This window comes from Rissa tridactyla, chromosome 7 (genome assembly GCF_028500815.1).
Source record: "Rissa tridactyla isolate bRisTri1 chromosome 7, bRisTri1.patW.cur.20221130, whole genome shotgun sequence".
In the NCBI taxonomy this organism is placed as follows: Eukaryota; Metazoa; Chordata; class Aves; order Charadriiformes; family Laridae; genus Rissa; species Rissa tridactyla.
In genome coordinates, this window is record NC_071472.1 from 53,092,044 (window position 1) to 53,114,557 (window position 22,514).

General features: G+C 49.4%; 1 protein-coding gene across 3 annotated transcripts; it reads left to right on the forward strand.

Annotated features, from left to right (window-relative positions):
• Positions 1–596: 596 nt before the first annotated feature.
• On the forward strand, positions 597–17,348 carry UNC119 (unc-119 lipid binding chaperone). 3 transcript variants are annotated; one of them, XM_054210248.1, is made up of 6 exons: positions 619–741; positions 11,508–11,621; positions 12,604–12,663; positions 12,797–12,899; positions 14,685–14,857; positions 15,892–17,348. In XM_054210248.1, the coding sequence occupies exons 2-6, from the start codon at positions 11,573–11,575 to the stop codon at positions 16,002–16,004; spliced, it is 498 nt and encodes a 165-aa protein (XP_054066223.1). In that variant the 5' UTR covers positions 619–741; positions 11,508–11,572; the 3' UTR covers positions 16,005–17,348. The 3 variants fall into 3 exon arrangements, with proteins under 3 accessions (XP_054066222.1, XP_054066223.1, XP_054066224.1); XM_054210249.1 differs by lacking the exon at positions 619–741 and adding an exon at positions 4,512–4,560; XM_054210247.1 differs by lacking the exon at positions 12,604–12,663 and having other exon boundaries at positions 597–741.
• Positions 17,349–22,514: the final 5,166 nt, after the last annotated feature.

A 22,514-nucleotide genomic window follows, 5' to 3' on the forward strand; every position in this document is an offset into this window, starting at 1 on the left:
GGGGAATTTAACACAATTTATGGTATTTGGCTGCGGGGGGCTTAAGGGGCTCCGTCTCTTATTGGTGGGTAGTGGGGCAGAGTCTCTTGGGGGGGCGGTTCCACTGTAATGGGGTCCAGCTCATCCATTCAGTGTATTAGCCTGAGGTTCTTGGGGGGGTGGGGAGTTATGGGGACCCCCGATCCCATTATAGGTGTCGCCCCCCCTCCCTGATGCCTTTGGGGGGGCAGTTATGGGGACCCTACCCTGGTGCTTTCAGGGGCAGCTATAGCGACCCCCACACCCCCTTTGGTTCTGTCGCGGGGGGGCTCCTGGGGATACCCCCAGGGTCTGTCCCCACAACCCCTGCGGTTCTGGGGGGGCTCCTGGGGACACCCCTGGGCTCAGCCCCCCATGATGGGGATGCTGGAGCAGCCAAGGTCGGGGGAAGCTGTACCACCCCCCCCCCCCCCCAGCCTTCCCCGGTGCTGGGCCGGGCGGGGGGCGGGCCGCGGGGCGGGCGGGGCGGCGATGCCCCTCCCGGTGCGGCGGGGCCGGCGGCGGCGCGCAGCGGGGCCGGGGCCGCTCACACCGGCGGCGGCGGCGGCGGCGGGGCCATGAAGGTGAAGAAGAGCGGCGGGGCCGGGGCCGGAGCCGGGGCCGGGGCGACGGCGGCGGCGGCGGCCCGTACCGAGGAGGAGCTGGGCCGCAAAGCGCTCATCGGGCCCGACGACGTGCTGGGGCTGCAGCGGGTCACCAGCGGTGGGTACCGGGGACCGGGCTGCTCCGATGGCGGCGGGGCGGGGGGTGTGTGTGGAATGCGGGATGGGGAGGTCCAGCGCCGCCCCGGGGGTGCAGGGTGATGGGGACCGCGTCCCCTTTGGGGCTGGAGAAGGGGACAACCGCCGGGGGGTGGGGGGAAGGGGAGGCGGTCCCCCCTCCCCGGGGCATGAGGAGTGGGGATGCGGTACCGCGGGGGAGAGGGTCCGCCCCGGGGATGCGGCGCCCCCGGGGATCGGGTACCACCTAAGGACCGTCCCCCAGGGGATGCCCGGCTCTGAGGCTCCGTGCTGGGGATGTACCCCCCCTGCTCCATCCCCTGGGGATGCGCAGGGAGTAGACACACACACCCCCCCCCCCAGGGTCGAAGGTCAGCGGTGAGATGCTCCCCGGTGCTCTCCCCATCGCCCCCCTCCTGTGTCTCTGCCTCCAGCCTGTGCCCACAGCGACGGGGCTGGTGGGGGGACAGGCTGGATCTATGGCTGCGGTGTGCGTGGGGGCTTCGCTATCGACTCATCCTGCAGTCCTTGTCCCCCCCCCGCCCCTAGTTTCCCCTTCCCCAATATAGCACTGCTGGTCATCAGAGCATCCTCGGGGCCGGCGGGAGCGTGCGGGCTGGAGGGTTTGTTGTGCTCGGCAGAGCAGCTCGGTTGGGACCAGGTGGCCACGTTGGACCTGCTGGGGTTGCAGCGCGCCGGGCTGGGAGAAGGCATGTGCCTCGGGCCAACCTGGCCGCAGGGGTGGCCTCCCCCGCTGCCCCCAGAAAGGCCTTTTGGGGACCTTTGGGTCACCTCTCTGCGAGGAGGGGGCTGGCAGGGAGGAAGGGGCTGGCCAGGGTGTCCGGCCACGCTCCTTGTTGCCTCGCAGCGCCCTGCGATGTGGTGTTAGAGCAGGTTTCGTGTGGCAGGCCAGGGCTGTGCGGCGTGACGAGCCCCGGAGGAGAAGAAAGGCTGCGGCTGCCAGCGTCGGGGCGTGCAGGCCCGTGGGGCTGCCTGTGGGGAGCAGGGCAGGAGGAAAACCCTGCTGGCGCTCGGGGTTTGCCCTCAGGAGGCTCCACCGAAGGAGGGGCTGCAGATGCTGGGGGGGGGTCCTTGGGTCCCCTTCTCCGAGCTGAGACACTCCGATGGGCTGCAGCGGTGTGATTCACTGCCCAGGCCCAGAAATCCTCTGCCTGTAGCAGGAAGAGCTGCGCGGCAGGCGCTGAAGGGTGCTGCCCGGCGTGCTCGGAGGACCAGCGGTTCGACGGAGAATCCAAGCGACGGCCCCGTTCAGCGCTTTGCGGCCTCGCTTTACAGCAGCCCGCGTGTCCCTGCCTTCGGCGGTGCTGGCTGGAGGGGCTGCAGGCTCATGGCCACCATGCACCCTCGCTCCTGGGGCGTGCAGACCTCACGTGGCATCTCTCTGACCATCTCTCTTGCTAAACACCGGCCTGCCCAGCGCACAGGGAAGTCTGGGCTGGTCACCCTGGCTTCAGAGCCAGGAGCTGGTAGTCGCCTGTCTCTCCCAACCACGGGGCAGCACGCTCTGGAGCACAGGGAAGACGTGAAATGCGTGGAAGTGGTTTGTTCCTCTCCTGCTATGGGATTTGCTGGTACAAGGGGTAGTGCAGGGGGTGCAGATGGGTCACGCCAGGCATTGCAGTGAGCCCCGGGTAATGCCTTCCCATGGGAAGTGCTTGTCTGTCCTAGTGGGTACTCAGGGGCCAGCAAATGCTCTCTGCACCTAAAATCCTCAGTATGTGCTTGGGGATACAGGTATACGATACCTCCACAGTGAGAATATCTTGTTTTACTATCTAGCAATATTTCGCAGCACCCCTTCTCAAGCTCAGTTTTCCACCTGGTGGGTTTAACACAGCAAGCAAAGGTACACGAATATTGTCCCGATCCTTAACATGTAATGGTCATTTGGGGCATTCTGCGGCCTTTTCTCATTTCCACGTGTCACAGCCAGCTCTTAAAAGCAGGTTGCCAAAAATACCAACGGGAAACCGTTTCAGCCTTCTGCTCCGAGCGGAGGGTGCCGCAGGGAGCGGGAAGGACCAGGCTATGGGAGAGACGTTCATGGTTACCCCAGCCCCAGCCTCTCCCTTGGAGGTGCTGAGCTGGGGCAGACGTGACGCCCTATTTCAGCGATTCTCGTTGTGATGCCTAAAGCTGTGGCGCTCCAGACAGCTTGAAGGTGAAGCGGGAGTTGGTTGGTGGGGTTGTAGCAGAAACGTCCTGGTGCCTTGGACATCCCTCGTGGTTCCAGATGGGGTATAATTCATCTCCATACAAACTCATGGGCCAGCAAGATGGTGGCTGGCGCTGTCGAGGGACTGCGGGTAAGCTGCGTGCTGCTCACGGACCCGGCGTGGTCCGGCCACGTTTTCGCATTGCTTCAGCAAACAAAGCCCAGGGTAAACCACGTTAGAGGTGGGCTTGGTGCTGCAGGAACGTGTGGTTTAGAAATGTTTACACCACGAGCAGCCCGTGTGTTTCTCAATGGCCTTCCAGCTTGTGAATCCCAGCCGCTGTACGGGGTACGGCATGGATGCAGTTACAAAAGGGACTCCCTGGCATGGCAGCAGGGCACCGTGCTCATACCCAGGAGGGTCCTTCCACCCCTGCACGTGCCCGAGCTGTCCTGATCTTGCACCTGCTCTTTTTAGAGCCAGGCTTGGCCATCTCCTGCTCGCTCTGCCTGCTGCGGAGCTCCTCCATGCTTCCTGGGCACATCTTCTCGCCCTCCAGCCCTGGAGGAGCCGGGTCTCTCTGGAGCCAAACTGATGCTCCTGGTTGGTACCCGTTGCCCAGGCAGCCCACGGGCAGGCTTTTAGCCCCGCTCTGGCATTCTGTGATTCTGCGCTTCTATGATTTGGGTCTAGGGGAAACGCTTGTTTTTGCAGCAGAAAGCACAGCGGGGGTTTCCTCTTCCCGTAGGTACAGCTGATAAGTGACGGAAGGTTAAATGTCTCGGGCTGGGAGGGTGGAGGCACAGGATGCGGCTTGGTGGCAAACGCGCTTACTGCTAACCTAGAGAACCCCCTCCGTACCCAGCCGGCAGGGCCAGCTGGGCTCTGCTCTTAATGGGCTTCTAATAAGCTTAAAGGTGGTGGTGGGGGGGTGGGGGTGGGTTTGCAAACCGTCTTGCATATGCCGCGTCCTCTCAATGTTAAATTCTTCAGCGGATCCAGGGCCATAACGTTTCCGGGCACGCTAAGGTCCAGCCTGACAGATCCGAGGTGCTGCCCCGGAATATCTGGGTATTTTGGCTGGGCTGGCGCTGGCCCTGGCCCTGCTCCAGCGGGATTAAGTGTAAGGGGGATGAACCGTTTCCTGTGCAGTTAGCAAGATTTGTTACTTGCTCACACAACTGCGGTTACAAAAAGAGGAAAAAAACCCCTTACTACGCGATTAGCAAAGGAGCTAATCATGTAGTAGGGGGCAGAGCTCAGTTCAAATTGCAATTAATTACCGAGGCAGCCAGAGGATCAGAGGAGGCTGCAGTCATTGGGATGTCGGTGCCTGTGGATGCCGTGTCCTGCCTCCTGGAGCCAGCTGAGGAGCTGGGACGCGTCGTCCCCGAGGGACTGTCCCTCGTGTCTGTCACCGTGCTGCATCTCGCAGCTTTGCTGGGTCACGCTGTGCTACTCCCACGTTAGCTGCAGGGCAAGGGTAATTCAAGCAGAACTTTAATTTCTTCCTCCATCTTTGGGATTAGAGGCGTCGGTGGCCACCAGAAAGATGATATTCCAGCCCCCGTAATGCCGTCCCCTTGTGCCAGGGTGCGATAGCGCCAGGCTTCAAACGTAATGAGGTACGTAACGAGGTGAGCTTCAGCCTCTGAGACCACCCTGCTTATCGTGGCTTGGGGCACCTGTACAGTTTGTCGGCAGATTAAAGCTTTAGTCTAAAGCTTAGTTTGATTTTTAGCGAACCAAAGGGTTAAAGCATTAATTACATAGTTGGAGACAATTACAAAACCAAACCTAAAAATAAGGAACGCGCACTTAATCGTCGCTGAAACTAATCTCTTCCCCGAGCTGTCGTTTCGGATTTCTCTGAGACGTCTCTTAGCAGCTTTAGCTCAAGGCCGGCTTGGCAGAGGGCTGCCCCGAGGGGTCGCTCAGGGCAGACCCTTCCTGGGTGACTTTCCTACCCGTTTCCCCGTAGCATTGAGGGGAAGCTGCCGTGCGCAAATCAATCTTCGGAGCTGCTCCCGGACCGTGACTTTTTCTTTCCTTCCCCAATTAATTGGGAAAATTTATCGTATTAGGAGCTCTGATTAGCAGGGGGTGTTTGCGAGGAGGTTAATGAATCGCTGTTCCGAGTTGTCCGGGGCTGTGATATGTATAAAAGCGTTTTGATATGCTGGTTTCTTGGGGCGGAGCGATGTCCCAGAGCTGCTCTCGCCGCGACCCCTTTCCTCGCCGTCCCCACACGCGTTATCAACCTTTTCAAGGCTTTGTGATAACGTGTTGTGTAGACGAAGGGGGATTTTTTTGGTAGTCTCGCAGTACAATATGGCCTGCGAAGATTTCCAGGGGCAGCACATACGGCGCGTGCGTAGCAACGGGGCGCCGGGCTGGCGTCTGAGCCGGTTCCTTCTCCCGTGTTGTGGGTTTGGGCCATCCTTGGTGGAAATGGGGAAGGTTAGAGGAAAGCTGGGGGGAATCAGCCTGGGCTTAGCCCCATCTAAGTGCGAAGCGAGTGGATTTCATTAATGTCATGCACGTGGTTTCAGACGTCGAGTGCGATCAGCGCCAACAAGGGGGCAGGAAAGAGCGTTTGGAGGCCACGGGGATGGGGGGAGAGCAGCTCCGTCTTTCCCTAACAGGGTTTGGAGGGCTGTGATCAAATTAATTTGTGGGAGGGTGGAGCACGGAAAGCTCTAGGTAAAAAAAAAATTTAAAAAAAAAAAAAAAAAAGAGGTGAGCAGGCTGCCCAAAAAAAGGCGTGCTGCCAGGTGGGTACATCTCATGAGCAATGGGGGATCTTTGTAAACGCGCCGGCTCAGAGCCTGCTGGCATGCCCCCCTCTGCTTTATGCCCGGCATCGGTCAGGAAATGTGCTGCTGCAGGAAAAAAACTCCCGTGGGATTCTCCTGGAGCACGATTTTTTTTTTTTTTTCCCTCTGGCGCATTCCCAGCAGCCTAATTCCTGAGCCAGGCCGGGGCTGGGGCGGGGGGGGCTGCAGGGGCCTCCCTCCTCATTTCTCTTCGCTCCCCCGACACCCCCGGCTTTAGAGACGGAGGGGATCCTGCCCGGTTTATCTTGCCCTTCTCTTTACGGAAGGTGAACTGCTGAGGCAGAGGGCAGAGAAAACGGTTTAAGTTTTGCCTTTTTTTTTTTCTTTTTGCTTTTTTTTTTTTCTTTAATTGAACTCCGGTTGTCTAAGCAGGTGTGCCGACACGGCTCGGAGCTTGCCCTGCCTTCCCCTCCAGGTCCTGCACTCTGTCCTGCGTCACCGCTCCGCGTCCCCGCCGGGCCCCGTGCTATTTTCCGTTCGCTTCCTCTTGAGACTCTTCAATCTGATAATCTCCTAATCTCCAGCTCCCGGCGATCCCGCGGCGGTTGTCTTTGCTTGATACCTGCTTTATGTCTTGGGAGTAGCCTTCAGAAATAGCTCCTGACCTTGTTGGCTAATAAATGTTAGGAAATAGGCCCGCGTCGCTACAGGAGCCCTCTCATCCCCCAAATTCGTGTTATTGCCTGTGCTGGGGCAAGACGTCCCTGTTACAAGTCACTGCTGATGCGTCACCCTTCTTGTACAGCATCCTCCTGATTTATGCCTGTTTTCACGACCAGATTTGTCAGTCCTTTCTTACCCCGGGTGCCCTCTACTTTCCTTTGTGGGCTGTTAAAGCCCTAAAATAAGAGCTGCCCGATCTGAGCTCAGAGGCTCTGATGGGCACGGCAGAAGTAGCCGTCGCGTCCGTGAGAGGGGACACGTGCGTTCTCCTGGTGGCAGGGACGGAGAAGGGATCCTGAAAGCGGCGCGACGAGGAGCGCTAACCCCCTTGATGAACTCCTCTTGACAAAAGGGGACGGGTGGGCTGGTTGCAAAGGAAAATCTGAAAATACGTCATCAGTTTTTAGCTTTCTCTGAGGAGGATCAAACACATAATCTCATCCATTGGATAACCGAAGTAACAGGGAGAGGGCAGGAGGAGAAAGTCGCTTCGTTAGCTTTCTTCTCGCGTTACCTAGCGTTGTGTTATCCCTCACCTTTTGTGCTCCTCGCTGACACCAGCTTGCTAAAGTACACGGCTGGAAATACGCACCGGGGTTCACAGCTCACCGGAGAATAGGCAGTGCCCGCTGTCATTGTCTGGGCGGTTTTGCCGGTTTCTTTTGCAATCATCTCGGTTGTTGTTGGGAGGGGAGGAAGGTTTCCTGGCTGAGAAACCGGCTCTTCCCTGGACTGGACAGCAGAGGTTCCACCTCAGAACTGTAAACAGGGAATGAGCATCCACGGTTTCTGATAACAAAGCTGGAGACCTCTTAACGAATGCCTTGCTACAGATCTACAGATTACTGTTTGGGGTTGGTGGTTTTTTTTTTTTTTTTTTTTTTGGAAGCGCTTTTTCATAGAATCACAGAATTGCCCAGGTTGGAAGGGATCTTTCAGGTCATCGAGTCCAACCATCAACCTAACACTGACAAAAACCATCACTAACCCACATCTCTAAGCACTACGTCTACCCGTCTTCTAAATCCTTCCAGGGATGGTGCCTCAGCCGCTTCCCTGGGCAGCCTGTTCCAATGCTTAATAACCCTTTCAGTGTAAAAATGTGTCCTAATATCCATCCTAAACCTCCCCTGGTGCAACTTGAGGCCGTTTCTTCTTGTCCCATTGCCTGTACCCTGGGAGAAGAGCCCGACTCCCCCCGGCTACCCCCTCCTTTCAGGGAGCTGTAGGAGCGAGAAGGTCCCCCCTCAGCCCCCTTTTCTCCGGGCTGAACACCCCCAGCTCCCTCAGCCGCTCCTCACCAGACTCCGTCTCCAGACCCCTCACCAGGGAAAACAAAATCACCCAAAGGGAACAGGAGAATTAATTGAGGAATCCATTATCTGGCTCGGGAAGCCCACCGCCTCTGCTGCTTCCCGAGACCACCCCGGGGTTGCTAGTTGTGCTTCCAGGCTCTTCAACCCCATGGTAGGTCTTAAGGTAGGAAATATCTCTAGCAGGGGGGAGCTGCGGATCTTTGGGCATGGGTACGGAGATTATGGGAAGGAAGCTGCGGAGGCTCCGGCAGGAAGAGTGATGCGCGAGAAGCAGCTGCTAATGCCAGGCTTGGGCCAGTTGCAAGAGTTTTCTCTTTGCTTTGGGAACAATTTCAACCCAGTTGGCGAATTCTTTCCAGGAGGAGTTTGGGTCTGGGCGTCTGGGATATGGCAGTTCACGGGGCTTTAGGAAGGAATAGGAAATGCTCCTCTTTCGTGACCTGTTTTTCTCTGCTTAATGTGGGTGCTTAGGACAAAAGCCAGTCCGTTGGGTTTCCTAAGATGGTGCTGGTGTGTCCGTCCCTCCATCACTTGTTTGGAGCTCGCTGTCAGCCCTGAACCAGGCCAGAACTGCGGGCTTGTTCAGAGATTTATTGTGATTATTTGGTTAATGACGGGAAATAATGCAACCTGCTTCAGGGGAAGTGGAAGAAACCAGAAGACGTTCTGTCCTGAGAGTCCAACACTCCCTTTCTTGTAATGATCCACTTCACTCGACGGAGGTTTGAGCTGCCTTACGTCTAACTAAAATAGCCATGGATGCGTCCTCCATTCCCCAAACTGTGGTGACGGTGAATTCGGATAACGAAAGCAGATGATACATTGAAGTGCGTCACGGAAGTGTGGGCAACTGGGCCCGACAGTAATTTAAAAATAAGTATGTACGGGATGAGATTAGCAAATTTGACAGTGCTCAGCTCAGCAGAAGTATCTGCCAATTGCAAGCAGCTCGTTCCCAATCAGACCTGCCAGGGTAGCCCTGGGCTTGTCTTATTTATGGGGGGCAAAACCAGCACGTGGCTACTTTGATTGATTTTTTTTGAACAGAAATTGCAGCAAGCAAATTTAATACAGACCGAGAGATAGATAGATTATATATATATATATTTATATATATATACACACACTTCTTTTTTCTTCCTTTTTTCCTTTTTTCCTTTTTTCCTTTTTTCCTTTTTTCCTTTTTTCCTTTTTTCCTTTTTTCCTTTTTTCCTTCCTTTTATTTATTTTTCTTTTCCCTCTTTCTTTTTTCTTCTTTTTTTTTTTTTTTTCCCCCTGCTAGGAGACTGGGCACTGCCAGAGAAGGGAAAAAACCCGCTTGACTGCAGTACTCTGGCAGCTAATCTTCCCAGATGTCATCCAGTTAGATACTGGCACATTGATTTTTTTTTTTGTTGTTGTTGTTTTAAAAAAAAAAAAGGGTTTAAAAATATTTTCCCTGTGAAAAGAGTTGGAAAATATAGTGGAGGGGTGCAAACGTCGATGAGCAGGAGCCCGGTGGGGATTCTGCCCCGGGTTTTACTCCCCTTGGGTGGCTCTGCTTGGCTCTCCTCTGCTCCAGATGAGTCATGGACACTGTTACTGCAGCAACGCTGCTGCCAAGGAGGGGGATAAAGCTGTTGCCATGGTGCTGGATGGGCAGGAATTCTGCAGGAGGAAAAAACACTTAATAATTAACTCGCAGACAAATGCGGCTTCAGACTTTGCCAGCGTGCTCTGGGGAAGGTGTCCTGGGCTCCCAGGCGACCGCCAGCCCGTCCCGGTACAGCCCTTGCCATCGTGGAGAGCCGCTGGCCCAAATGTGGCCCTGGGTGGCAAAGCTGGGACCGCGGGGAGCTGAGCCGGCTCCTGACAGTTTGTGGTTTGGTTTTGGAGCGGGGAGGTTGTGGGACGGGTTAAGGATTCGGGGCTGGCTGATGTGGTAGAACCAAAAATCACCGTGTGATTGCGGGACGTCTACCTGAGGACCGACTGTGAAGCGCTGGGGCTTAGGGCAAGGGCTTGATTTAAATTTCTCTCCCATTTCTGTTAAAGACAGAAAAGAAGGTTTTGTGCAGTTCTTGGGCTATTTTGTCTAACAGCAGCTTGCGTTTTTCTCACAGTAATAAAAAGGTTGAGCTTTTATCTTGTTCTTCCCGATGGCGTGGGTATTGGTCTTTGTTTTCCTTTGTGCTGCGTTGGCAGGAAAGGGAAAACCTCCCTGCCAAATGCCAGAGATGCTTCGAACACAGTCCTCTCTCTTCAAGCCCATTCCTTTGAGCGTTTGCTTCACAGTGGTGACGATGGAGAGTGGTAAAACTCGTGCGGAGAGTACGTTTAACGCCTCTGTTCCTTCTACCAGCGAGCACAGTTCTCCGCATTAAGGAGACTTAGAAAGAATGAAAGGTTTCCAGGAAAGCAGAGGTGCTAGGTGTGGGGTTCGTGCTCTGCAGCGCCTGGGAGCAATCATCTTCCCCACCTACCTTTGTCCCTCGCTACGGAGCGACCTGATTTCTCTTAATTACGGATCCCAGCGCGGGAGCCATGCTGTCTGGGAGTCTGGGATTTCTCCGGCGTTTGGGATGTTCTCTTACTGCGCCGCGGCAATCTTTTAGTAACTCCCGATCGGCGGGTTGTGCCAACCACTGCCCATCAACTGTACACACACACCCCCCCCGCCCCCAGCCCTCATGTAGACCCCCGATTTGTTACACCTGCACTGAAGTAGGGGTTGTCACGGGCAGGTCCAATCTCCGAGGACGCTGTAACTTGTTTTCGTATAGTCAATGGATAAGCCGTCGGTGGATGGATCTATTTGAATGTTATGAATAGGAAAGCAGGCAGCAATAAGTGATTAACTCAGACTAACACCAGGAATTAGTAGCTGAGAAAGGGCTTAGAATTAGAATGTTAAAGTATTACTTTCCCCTTAGAACCTCCAAAACAAGCCTCCTACGACACGCAGACGCCCAGTTGTTCAAAAGGCAACCCGGCGACATTTATTTAGATTTGTCAGGATAAAGTAAATTATTGGAGCCGCTTTTATGTGGGGCGAAAATGAAATATTGCTGCCCTTTCCCCAGAGAGGAGGCTGATACCCAGGCTGGGAAGCTCTCTCAGGGCACAGCAAGGGTGGTGACGGAAACAAGGACTTTCTCCCCAAAATACCGACTCTGGTGGAAGCCGGGAAGGGCTCTGTTCCCAGACTGGTTTCTTAATGCAAGGAAAGGCTTCAACGCCGTTTTCAGTGCTGAGGAAAAAAGAGGTCCTTGCATGGGACAAGCGTCGGTGGAGAGGAGACGCCACCCTTTGTCTGCAGAGGGCTGGAGACAGGGGAGGTGGCACAGGAGAGGACACTCCTGTCCCAGTTAAGTGCAGGCTTAGCGCTCGCAAAGCTGCTTAGCACTCGCGTTCTGCCCAGCGGGCAGTTTTTAAAACAGGCAAAGCCTCTTACACTGGAAAGGCTGGGATTTGATGGAGGTGCTGACTATTCTCAATACCCCGAGGGGCGATGGATGCAGAAGATGCCGGCACAGGGTTGGGAAAAGGTGATGACCCAGTGCTGGGGGAGAGAAGGCTTTTCCCTGCCCTGTCCGAGCAGGGCGGCGTGGGCATTCACAACTGGGACTGTCTTCCTCGGCATCGGTTTTGGATCAAACAAAACAGTAGTAGGTAGCGGAGATGCCTTTGGGCTGCCCTCGCTGCTGGTTGTGACCTCCAAAGAGTAATACCTGGTAATTCCCGGCAGCCTTCATTTAGATTTGCTTTCCTCTGCAGATTATTTGTGCACTCCAGAGGAAAATGTTTACAAGATAGACTTCACCAGGTTCAAAATCCGGGACATGGAATCTGGCACGGTCTTGTTTGAAATCACCAAACCGGCAGCTTCAGGTGAGTGCACACACAAAACGCTGTTTTCAGGCGCAAACAAATGCTAGCGTCTGCTTCCTTTTGCCTTTTCCCACTCCTTTTACTCAATACATTTCCCAAAACCAGGAGATGCTCTCGACTGCTGGAGCAGGGTCCCAGCGTGCAGCAAAAATACTATTCAGGTGTCCCCCTGTACCGACACAGTGAACAGAACTCGCTGCTGCTGTGTCTGGCGATTGCCATCTGTGATGAGAAAGGACAGATGGGTGTCGTAAACAGAAGCAGAGGAGGAGGAGGAGGAGGAGGTCACTTGTGTGTTCCTTTCCTGGCTGTTCATCAGCTAGAGTCCCCCTGCACACAGTTTAACTCTGAGTCTAACATCGTTCGCTCAGGAGTCAGGAAAACGGTATTTCCAAAAGGGAGAAACTTTGTCAATCGTGCAAATTAGGCAAACTGAAAATCCGTGGGTTTTTTTCTTTTCATAATTTTTAGGTGTTACTTCTAACCACCAAGGTGTTACCTGTTGCCAGTGGTAATAAAAACCCAGGGCGACTGTTCTTTTCCCGATCAAGCACTCTTTTCAATCTTCCCCATCTCCCTGCAGGGGGGAGGGAGTTTTCTGTAGCCCAGAGGTAGCAAAGCTCAGGTGAAACGGCTTGTTCGGCGTCACGCCGCCACGCTGAAACGCAGGTGGGAGCAGTAAGTCACTTCAGAAGGCAGGACGAGGGGTAACAATTTTAAACTGAAAGAAGGGAGATGGAGATGAGATCTCAGGAAGAAATTCTTTAATCTGAGGGTGGTGAGCCCCTGGCCCAGGTTGCCCAGAGAAGCTGTGGCTGCCCCAGCCCTGGAGGGGTTCAAGGCCAGGTTGGACGGGGCTTGGAGCAACCTGGGCTGGTGGGAGGTGTCCCTGCCCAGGGCAGGGGGTGGCACGGGGTGGGCTTCAAGGTCCCTTCCAACCCAAACCATTCCATGATTCTATACGAAGAGTATTAAACCACAGGGCCCTCCTGCAATACTCTGAGTGGCCAGCAGCGGATGTCTTGGAGAGGACAGGACGAAGGTAAGCACATCATCAGGCTTTCTCAGAATAGTTTCCCGGCTTACATGACTCCATAATGTATGTCCGCAAGTATTTTCACTGGGTTTCTGTTTCTCAGACGACTGTGACGGGGCTTTGCTTTGCGTTTTTCCAGAACGTGAGCACAATGACAAGAAGGACATCGACCCCAACGCTGGACGGTTTGTACGCTATCAGTTTACCCCGGCTTTTCTTAGACTTCGGCAAGTGGGAGCCACGTAAGTAATGGCTCCCGGGCTCCTTTTTCTAGTGCAGGAAACGACTGAAATCTTAGAAAAAGTGGGTCTTGCTTGTTGATCCTGTCAGGAAGGTGATTTAATGGGATTCTTTTGTTATTTTATGGATCTTCAAACATCTTTGCTGGATGCCTTCCTTTCTCCACCCCTTTAGTTTGTTTATGTACCTCAGGAATAGGCATGGCGTTGAAGAGATTAATGCTAAAAGGGGCAAAACAATATGGACACACTACCCAGGTATTCCAGCTCTATTCTGCACACTATTGTTTGTTTGTCAGGGGCTCTGCCAGCTTCGCAAGGTGTTTCTGCATCCTTCCACATTGCATTCCCCCCCCCCCCAAAAAAAAAACCAAAACCATTAACCCATGGATGCGTGCGGAATGGTGAAGTCACGTTTGATGCTTTACGTGCCAGAATGATCTTTGATGTGTCTGGCAGCACCGCGTGCGTCCATCCCTGAACCACACCAAACCGTGACACCTGAAGTATCTTTCTGTAAAGCTTTAGGCCCAAGTGATTGCTCCTGTGATACAGGTGTATTGTGTCTTTGGTAAAAGTTAGTAGTATTTTCTACTAACTCACTGTTACTACTAACTTACTACTGACGGCACATTGATCTGCAGTTGGAGACGCAATTTTTTGGCCCTCCAAAGCGCCGGCTGATGGGCTGCTGTGTCTTTACTGGAGGTTTTAGAAGGATGTTGGGCCACAGTGTGGCAGGTCCTGTGTTATCTTTTTTTTTTTTCCCCCCCAATCGAGAGCTTTATGCCTGTTGCTATTCTGTCATTAAGCCCATAATACTATAATCGAGCGTCAGCTACCGTTTCCAGCACAAACCTTTGTTTCACGTGTGTATAAATCATTAGTTTGGATGGGCGTTGGAGTGCCGTTTGATGGATCCCTTCAGCAGCAAACGTGTATTTCACAGGAACTGATGTACAGTAGCCTTGCTTCAAACAAACAAACAAACAAACAAGTGGCTTTGAGAGCTTGATTGCAATTCAGTATTTGGTTATGATGCAAAAGAATTAAACCTTGCTGTCGAGAATATATTTAGAGCGAGGTTGCACATTCCCACTTCCTGCTGATCTTACGTGCACCATTTAGGTTTTGCTTTGGGAGAAAAATTGAAGTTACGTCTCAATTAGCATCTCTTTGGCCGCCGTCTGGTTAAAATGGTGAATGCGCAGCTTTTGATTTGTGCCAAACTAGTAACAGCGTCTTCCTGGCTTATTCGCAGCGTATCCCGTGTAATTCACACCCATCTTTCTCCCAAGAGGCCACGCTTCTTGGTAAGAGAAACTTGAGTATAGCGCTGCTCAAAGTTGTCCCCCTTTACCACTTACAAGTCAGGAGTAGAAGAAAGACCTTATTCTGTAGATCTGGCTTTTTTTTTGGTACTCAGCAGGAGGATTAAAATAACTCGTATAAAAATCCAATGCAATAAGGAACGTCTAGGGAAGTGTCTATCCAGGATAGTTGGAGGGATCTTTTCTTCACTGAAGATGAGTTTAAGATTGTAAAATTGTCTTGCGTGTCCTTCTGTTTTTTTTTCTTTTTGAGTAAAAAGAATCAAAATATAGTATAATCTCTGATTAATAATGCTACGTTGTGTCCCTGTAGGAAAAGAGGGGACGATAATTTGGTTAGTACCCTTGCTTTACATTTTGGGCTTTTTTTAGAGGAGCTCTCTTCCACCTTTCAGGAACGGTTGAAAAATCTTACGTGAGGAAGAAAGCTCACTTCAATCTTGTCCTTCTTTTTCAGGGTGGAATTCACCGTAGGGGACAAACCCATTAATAACTTCCGCATGATTGAGAGGCACTACTTCCGCGATCAATTGCTCAAGAGTTTTGATTTTGAATTTGGGTTCTGCATCCCCAGCAGCAAAAATACTTGTGAGCACATCTATGAATTCCCCCAGCTCTCTGAGGATCTCAGTAAGCGCCCTTTTAATTACTGGGTTATCACGCCGTGAGGTTTAATCTAAGGTGTTTTGAAGAAGCCCTTTCTTAAGAGCTGTCTGTCGCAAGTGGGTTGGGTACAATACTTCCAGGTAGTTTTATATCGGTGTTAATACAGACTTTGGTTTCTAGTAGCATGTATCTTGTCACTCGCCAGACTATTGCCCCCTTTTTTTTTTTTTTTTTTTTTTTTTTTTAAAAAAAATTCATACGAGGGAAGTTTGGTGTCAGGGGGAAAAAAGATAATCGTGTCATAAACCAACGCAAAAACTAGGATTAAAAAGACATCCAATAAATGGATGACTTAAACGTTACATTCTGTTTGATGTGCTGTCTTGATGGCTTGGGAGGTTTTAGTTTTAGTATGAACATAACTTTTATTTTCCCTCCTCTCTCCCAAGATACAATAGCAGGAGTACTAAATCTGTGCGATATTATGTTCTTTACAACCCCTAATCATGTATGTCGGCGCTAATATTACAGTCTCTGGAAAATACAGTGATGCGCTGCCGCTTACTTACTGTCACACCACAACAAATTTCATAGAATCAGAGAATTGTTCGGGTTGGAAGGGACCTTAAAGACCATCTAGTTCCACCCCCCTGCCCTGGGCAGGGACACCTCCCACTAGACCCATCCAACCTGGTCTTGGCTCTTTGGCTTTCCGATTTTCTTTGGAGTTTGCTGGTTTATCACCTTTTTTTTAAACAAAACAAAACAAAGGCCCCAAACTCTAGTGGTATATTTTCTTGAGGTTAGGTAGGACACTTATATTTTGTATGGTGTCTTAACATATTTGGATTTTGTTTGAGTTCTTTAAAAGATGCTGTCAATGAATGGTTTGGGTGCCTGGTTTTGGCACCCAATGGAGTGGTTTTGGTTTCTCACTTGAGAGTTCGCTGCCGTCTGAGCGATGCTATTAAACGTAACTGCAACCCAGTGCAGAGCATCGCAGTGTAGGGTTTCTGCATAATACGATTAATTTTTTTTTTTTTTTCCTTTTTTTGCAGTTCGAGAGATGATCCTTCATCCGTATGAGACACAGTCGGACAGTTTCTACTTTGTAGACAACAAGCTGGTGATGCACAACAAGGCAGATTATTCGTACAGTGGAGGACCTTGAGTGCAGGCTGGACAGCCCACCTGCGCTGGCCTTCCCCTTCCCATCGAAGTCGTCAGGGATACCAACACCTTCGGTTCAGTTGCCTCCAGCGTCAACTGGACAAGGATCCACAAACCAAGGACTCTTTGCCACAGTAGGAGTTTCATGACTAAATTTGCCAGTCTCCTCTCTTTTTGAGCTTTGAAGCAGACCCGGTTCTTCAGAACTTTAAGCGGTTCTACAATGGTGAACGGTCTTTGGATGCCACTTCCCGAAGTTCTTTGTCTGCTTTGAAAATGGCCTTGTGGGACCTTGGGAGATTTTGCCCTAATTCTGCGGATTCGTGCACTTGCCCTCAAGTATCTCTTAGGACGCGATTGCTTTCTCAAAGAATGTAATCTGAGAAACCACGGGAGCGGATTGGATGCAAATGCGGAGTTTTTGTTTATTCGTTTCTCTTTGCGGATGCTTCAAAGGCATGGCAAATTTAACCTGTACATCCGGTTGAAAATGTCGAGCATAACAATTTACAAAAGCAAGTTTCATCTTTAGATTAGTTGTCTAAAGAAGTATCTCGTCCTTTAGTTTCGTTCCTTCTATGTAACGCTCTGTTTAATCTTGGAAACACTGAAACTCGCAATGAGGACAGTAATTCTGTGACTGAGCTGTTTTTAATTGGGTACCGTCCTTTTACATTTCACATGAAGGCAAAACAGCATCGAGGGTCTATGAGCCTCCATAAACCTTTTCCATTAATTTCGGGTTTTGCAAACTGATTGCAGAGTAATCAGGAAAAATGGAAGGATTTTAGCTTTATTTAATACTGTTACGTAGCTAACATTCAGCATATTCATGCTATATGTTTTCCATGGCTATTTTCTTTCATCTCTGCCTAGTACTGAGATAAGGGCTTCAGCAGCGCGTGTTAGAGCAACGCTTTCGTTTGTCTAGGCCAGTTGGAGAGCATGGAATTTCCAGTTTTCCATTTGTATCTGAATTTGAGGACTCGTTAATGACAGCGTTTTCCCTTTGTCAGAAGTGTTTCGCGTCGGGTGTTGATACAGGTGGAAGAGTAAGTCTAGTAAGGCGGCGGGACTTGAAGGCGCAGCAAAAATTTAGCAAAAGCTCTCTCTTCAGACCCTGTAAGAAGCTTAAGACCAATTTTGCCCGCGTTTCTCGGCATGTGCTGCTTAGAAAGGTAGACGGGCAAAGAAGCAGCAAGACCAAAAGAGCAAAAACTAGTGTGTGCAAAACAAAGCCTGAGAGGGGGCGGCCTGTTGTCATGAAACCCTTACTCTAAAGGTCAGTTCGCTGATACTTTAAAAGAAATAAAAGGCAGTTGTGGTTTGTAGATATTTCTATAAATACTCGATGTCTCCATGTCTAATTCTGTGAGTTTAAGTGGAACATTCTATGTTAGCCTCAGATAGGTGTGGTTGTAATAATTTTTATAAAATCCCACGTCCCGGCGTGATTAACATCTTTCTAGTCGCAGCCGAAGTCAAACAGACCTACGAATGGTTCGAAACGTAGCCATCTGCCTAAGAACAGGGAGGGTTTTGTGCTTTTATTGGGGCTTGTGATCACTATTAAATGTGTTACCATTTGTATTTGGCTTGGCTTGCTTTACTGCTGAAAGAGGATTCGGTTTTCTAAGGAAGACGCAGTGAGTTTAGGTTACAGCACAGGAGTTTTTTTATGAAGATTGATAGCTAAGGAAGTACCTAAAGTTCACTGATCTTACACAACTAGGATCTTGTAGTAATTATTATCACAACGAGACTTGTATTTATCGCTGTTTTTTGTCTCTAGCGCATTAAATCATACAATTAGCCTATGGCTGACTTAATCTGCTTGAGAGTTACAAAGAACTTCCTCGTTATTTGTACAATGCTTTGAGCTACTGATCATGAAGTTTTATAGCACGATAATTACTAAAGGTGGAAATAGTTTCAAAAAGTCTAGGTCTGGCCTTTCCCCTCTTCTTTTTTTTTTCTTTTTTTTTGTTTTTGCATCAGGGCAGTTAAAGTGTATCTATCTCCAATGGCATGTTGCAAGTTTAAGTATTTATGACTTTTATTGCAACTCTTGAAGGAGAAAATACACCGATTTGAAGACAGAGGGTGTGTGTTTATAACTAGCACCCGTTACGGGGTTTTTTTGGGGGGTATCTTTCAACTCTCACCTGCTGTTCATAATAATCACTTCTGTGCGTAAGATTTTTTTTTAAAAGAATTCTAGCCATGGTTTTGCCCAGGATTGCCAGTCATACATTTTGAACAAAAATACGCATTGGGGTATATTTTGGTGGAAGCGGCTGTACTTTGGTCCAGACTTTTGTCCATCTTGGGTTGTGGGACTGAGTTTCCTCTCCGTTTATCACATCATTGACCGCTGAGCTCAAATAGTCAAAAACCGAAAGCGTTTCCATAAAAGTATGGCTGTAATCCACTCAAATCGAGTGGTAGAGATGCCCCGTTGAAAGAGAACCTTGAGAAAGTGACCTTGTTTCCCAACGGCGCGGCGTGTCGGCGAGTGGGCTTTCTGACGCTCTGCATTTCGTGGTAGTTTTGAGGTTAGGCATAAGAGGGTGAACTATCCCCCGCCGACCTGAATTCTGCTAACTGCCCTGACCGTTCAGATTCTGTGGGTAATCACTTCAGGCTAACAGAAAACTTGGCGTGAATCATACAGGAGACAGTTTATTGGGTGAATTTGTCGTCTTCTGTTATTAGGGATACCTCAAATACTTCACAGGAATACTTCAAAGTATTTCTATACTTTAAATACTTCTGAAGAAAGAAAAACCAGACGTTTCCAATGAAATACATATCAAGATATTTTAGCTTTAGCTTTTCAGTTTGAGGAATTTTTTTTTTTTTTTTTTTTTGAAGTCCCCGCAGCTGGCCACAAATAACAAGTTCTAATTCTTAACCCAAGGCAAAAAAAAACCCCAACTTTCTGTGGGGAGTGTAACGAAGGTGCTTTTTCCCCCCCCCGTATCCCAGTTAAGGCTGTTAATTCGCTGTTTCACTTGGAAACACTTTGTTAGCCTTTCCTGAGGGTCATCTACATCCACGATGTTTACGACCGCCTGGGAATCGCCGCCCGAGGGAGAAGTTCGGCTCCTTTTCTCCCTGTTCTTGCACCGGTATCATGCGTAGCGTTGACACGAGACATTATACTGGTGCACATAAACCAAAAAACTGTTTCTTCCAAAACTTTTGCGGTACAGTTGCTGTTCTAATGCCACTTCCAGCCTCTTTCTTTTTTTTTTTTTTGTGTTAAAACTATGTGGAAAACTGAATGTTAAAAGGCCACGCTTTGTACAGCACCGAACAACTTCAGCCTTCACCTGAAAGGGAGCTGAGGGCTCCCGGGTCAGTTGTAAAATGAACGTCATGTTTTTCCCCCCCCTAAATTGGCAGGCGATTCTGATTACACAGCAGTTGAAAGTCAAACGTGAGCAGTATTGTTCGCAGAAGAATCTGTTTGTCTCCTTTTTGACTAGTTATTATTTTGTATTTTAAGATTAATCTTTACTGGGTTTTCTTTGGAAGTTCATCTACAAAATCCTCAAATACTGGCGCTGGAAAAATAATCCCTGTATTTTGTTCTTTGGTCTCATGTTGAAACAAATTATTTCAATTAGCACTACAGCTCTGCTTTAATGAGCCAGTCTGGAAAGTCGCGATTTGCCTTTCTGAAAGTGAAAGAAAACATCTAAAAGCTAACCAAGATATTATCTGCTAATAATGACTAGCTGTTTGCCGTCATAAGACAGGGTTATACGTGTACTTTACAGGGTGAATTAATCTTGGAAAAAGAAACTAAGGCCCTGTGAGCGCTAATAGTGACATCGCTTTTCTGAGAGACAAGGAAATTATGACTCAGCCCATTCTTTCACTTTCTCAGTCTCGGATTCCTTTAAACTTCAGGTTCTTTAAAGAAAAGCAGCAGTAAAGAAATTGGGGTTAACTGCCAGGCTGCACGGCCTAAGAATTCGCAGCCTTTAGTGGCAGAAAGAGAATAATTTATTATTAAAATTAACATATCAGGTGTAAGCATGGTTTAAATTCGAGAAACTTTGTTCTCGGCTCAGTAACAAAAGCCAGAATTGTTTCTGTGGATGTGTCCTTTGTGTGGCGACATTTATGAAATAACCGAATAATCCACTTGCCCTGACTCAGATGAATTTTTTTTTTCTTTTTAATAGTTTTTTTTTTTTTTTTTTAACGTAGGAAGTCAGCAGAAGGTTTAAAAGCAATGTGTTGGGGTTCAGTTCTTGCTCATCATCTCTCTCTACGCCTGGTTTTTGAGCAGGTCGGGAAGGCAGCTCTGGTCGCCCCCGCCGTCCCCCGCTTGAGGTTCATTTAAAAAAACTCGTGGAAGGTGTCGCAGTGGCGGCTGCCCGTTCCCAAACTCTTTCCTTTTGAGCAAAACGGACTGTTAAACTATAGGGAGAAATAGCGCTCCGTGCATAACCCGTAAACGCTAAATTCCAATCTTCACGACAAAAATTAAAGGGAACTCCTGTCCGTGCAAAGATTATCTGGGGGCTATTTGAGGTAAGAAAATGCTGATATCCAACTCTTGTACTTAGTTAAGTGTTCTAAAAATGTTCTATTAATTATTCATAACCTGGAATGAATGTGGTTATCAATCAGCTCAATTTTAATTAGATCCGGTTAGGAATGAAACTATATGGCTATCCCTTACAGGGGAGGGTGTGCGGGGGAGCAGCTGGAATATTGCACCGCAGCAAAAAGGTTTACAGGCAGTGACTGTAGTGGGAAAAGTTATCTATCTTGGGGGGAAAAAAGGAGGGAGAAGGACTAGGACAGGAAAAGAGTTAATTTCAGCTAATTGGAACCAAGAGCTTTAAGGGTAAATGCTTTTTCTTTTGCGTTTGAGGTAGCTGGCGCCTTCTGTTAGCAGCTCCTTTCTAACCCCCCCCATCACGAGCGCTACCTAAGCTTGTGTAAACCTTTCAATATTAATCGGATGTTGAATCTCAGCGACAGCTCGTACCGTGTTCCCAACCTGGAAGTGTATTAGAAGAGCGCGATGCAGCTCAGCCGGTCCCTAACCCGCATGGGGGGCTGCACGGGGGGGTGAGGGTGGGTGTCCGTGTCCCTGTCCCCAGGCTGTGGCTGACGGTGGGTGTCCCTGTCCCTGTCCCCGGGCTGTGGCTGACGCCTCCCTGGGGTCACTCTTGACACCTGCTGCCATCTCTGCTTGTGTCTTAACGCGGCGCTGAGAAAACCTGTTTGAATGTGACATTGACTTTTTTTTTTTTTTTTTTTTGGCATAGAATCAGAATTGTCTGTATTAAAATGTATTTATAAAAAAAAATATATATATATTTTTTGCGGAAGGAAATTAGGATCCTAGTTAATATACCGCTGGGGAAACGCTAGAGACATTTTTACCGAGTTCATTTCTAATTCTTCGTATCTTGTTAGCGACCTGTTTTCTTTCCTCTAAGAACATCCACTGTGGCCCGTTTGGTGGCAAGGCGATGCGCTGTCATGCAGAGAATCTGGTTTTCCGAAAACTGGGAGTCTTTTCTTTCCTTTTGGGACAGTAGGAAACCGAGTAGGATGCCAGGAGGAAGAAGAACCTTGGCACCGGACCCACTTCTGTGGCTTTGGCTTCAGCTGTTGGACTTGTCTGCGGCGAGATAAGTAGCGAGAGCAAAGATTGAGACTTCAGGATAAAGAAAATTAGATGCTACAATTTAGTCTTCCTGTAGGAGAAGGAGAGTACTAAAATTAATTCATACAGGGATTAAATAGGGAGGACACTTGCTTAAAACTATTTAATATTGGCAGCTTAGTCCTAAGTGTGCGTAGTAGGGAATACGCTTAACTTTTTCCATTACCTCCGAAAATGGTTAAAAGAAAACATGTCACTTTCATTAGCAAGTGTTTCTTCTCCTGTAACAAATTGCAAAATGTAAAAAAAAAAAAAAAACAAAACCAAAAACAAACCAAACAAAACCTAAATAAATTATTGATCCTAGAAATGAGGGTGGTTGTCTATTTTATTGAAGTATTTATATCAGCACGTGGCAAGCATTCGTTCAAAATGTCATTTCAGATGTCTCCCATCAATACTCGAACTCCGGTTTTGTGCAAATTCATGTAAGTAGCTCCACTTTCTGATGGTTATAAGCCCCGCAGTGGTTTGCGTAGTTACGTGAGCAAAACGATTATATTAAAAGTGTTTAAATGGGATTTGGCTTTCTGACTGCTGTAAACGTCTGGAGGCATAATTAAAATCAGCGATTGTCGAAGTAGATGAAGAGAACTTCGGAGTTCCGCAGATCACAGTTAGGCACCAGGTTCTGCTTTTGAAAAATCCGCCGGCGGCCTGGTGGAAAATCAATTTTTTGAAATGAATGAGCCGCCTGCACTCGCCGCCTCTGCCTTGTTGACTGAAGGGAAACATCTGCTCGGGCCGAAGGGAGTTGTGTTGGGGTAATTCCATCTTGATGCTTTTGCTATTTTAGTCACAAATTCCGGGGAA

What these genes read in the sequence shown, in the direction of transcription:
- UNC119 (XM_054210247.1), top strand. Translation starts at nt 597, where the DNA reads ATGAAGGTGAAGAAGAGCGGCGGGGCCGGGGCCGGAGCCGGGGCCGGG. An exon ending in GCTGCAGCGGGTCACCAGCG is followed by an intron (nt 742 to 11,507) that starts GTGGGTACCGGG and finishes TTTCCTCTGCAG; the next exon opens with ATTATTTGTGCACTCCAGAG. An exon ending in CCAGCTCTCTGAGGATCTCA is followed by an intron (nt 14,858 to 15,891) that starts GTAAGCGCCCTT and finishes CTTTTTTTGCAG; the next exon opens with TTCGAGAGATGATCCTTCAT.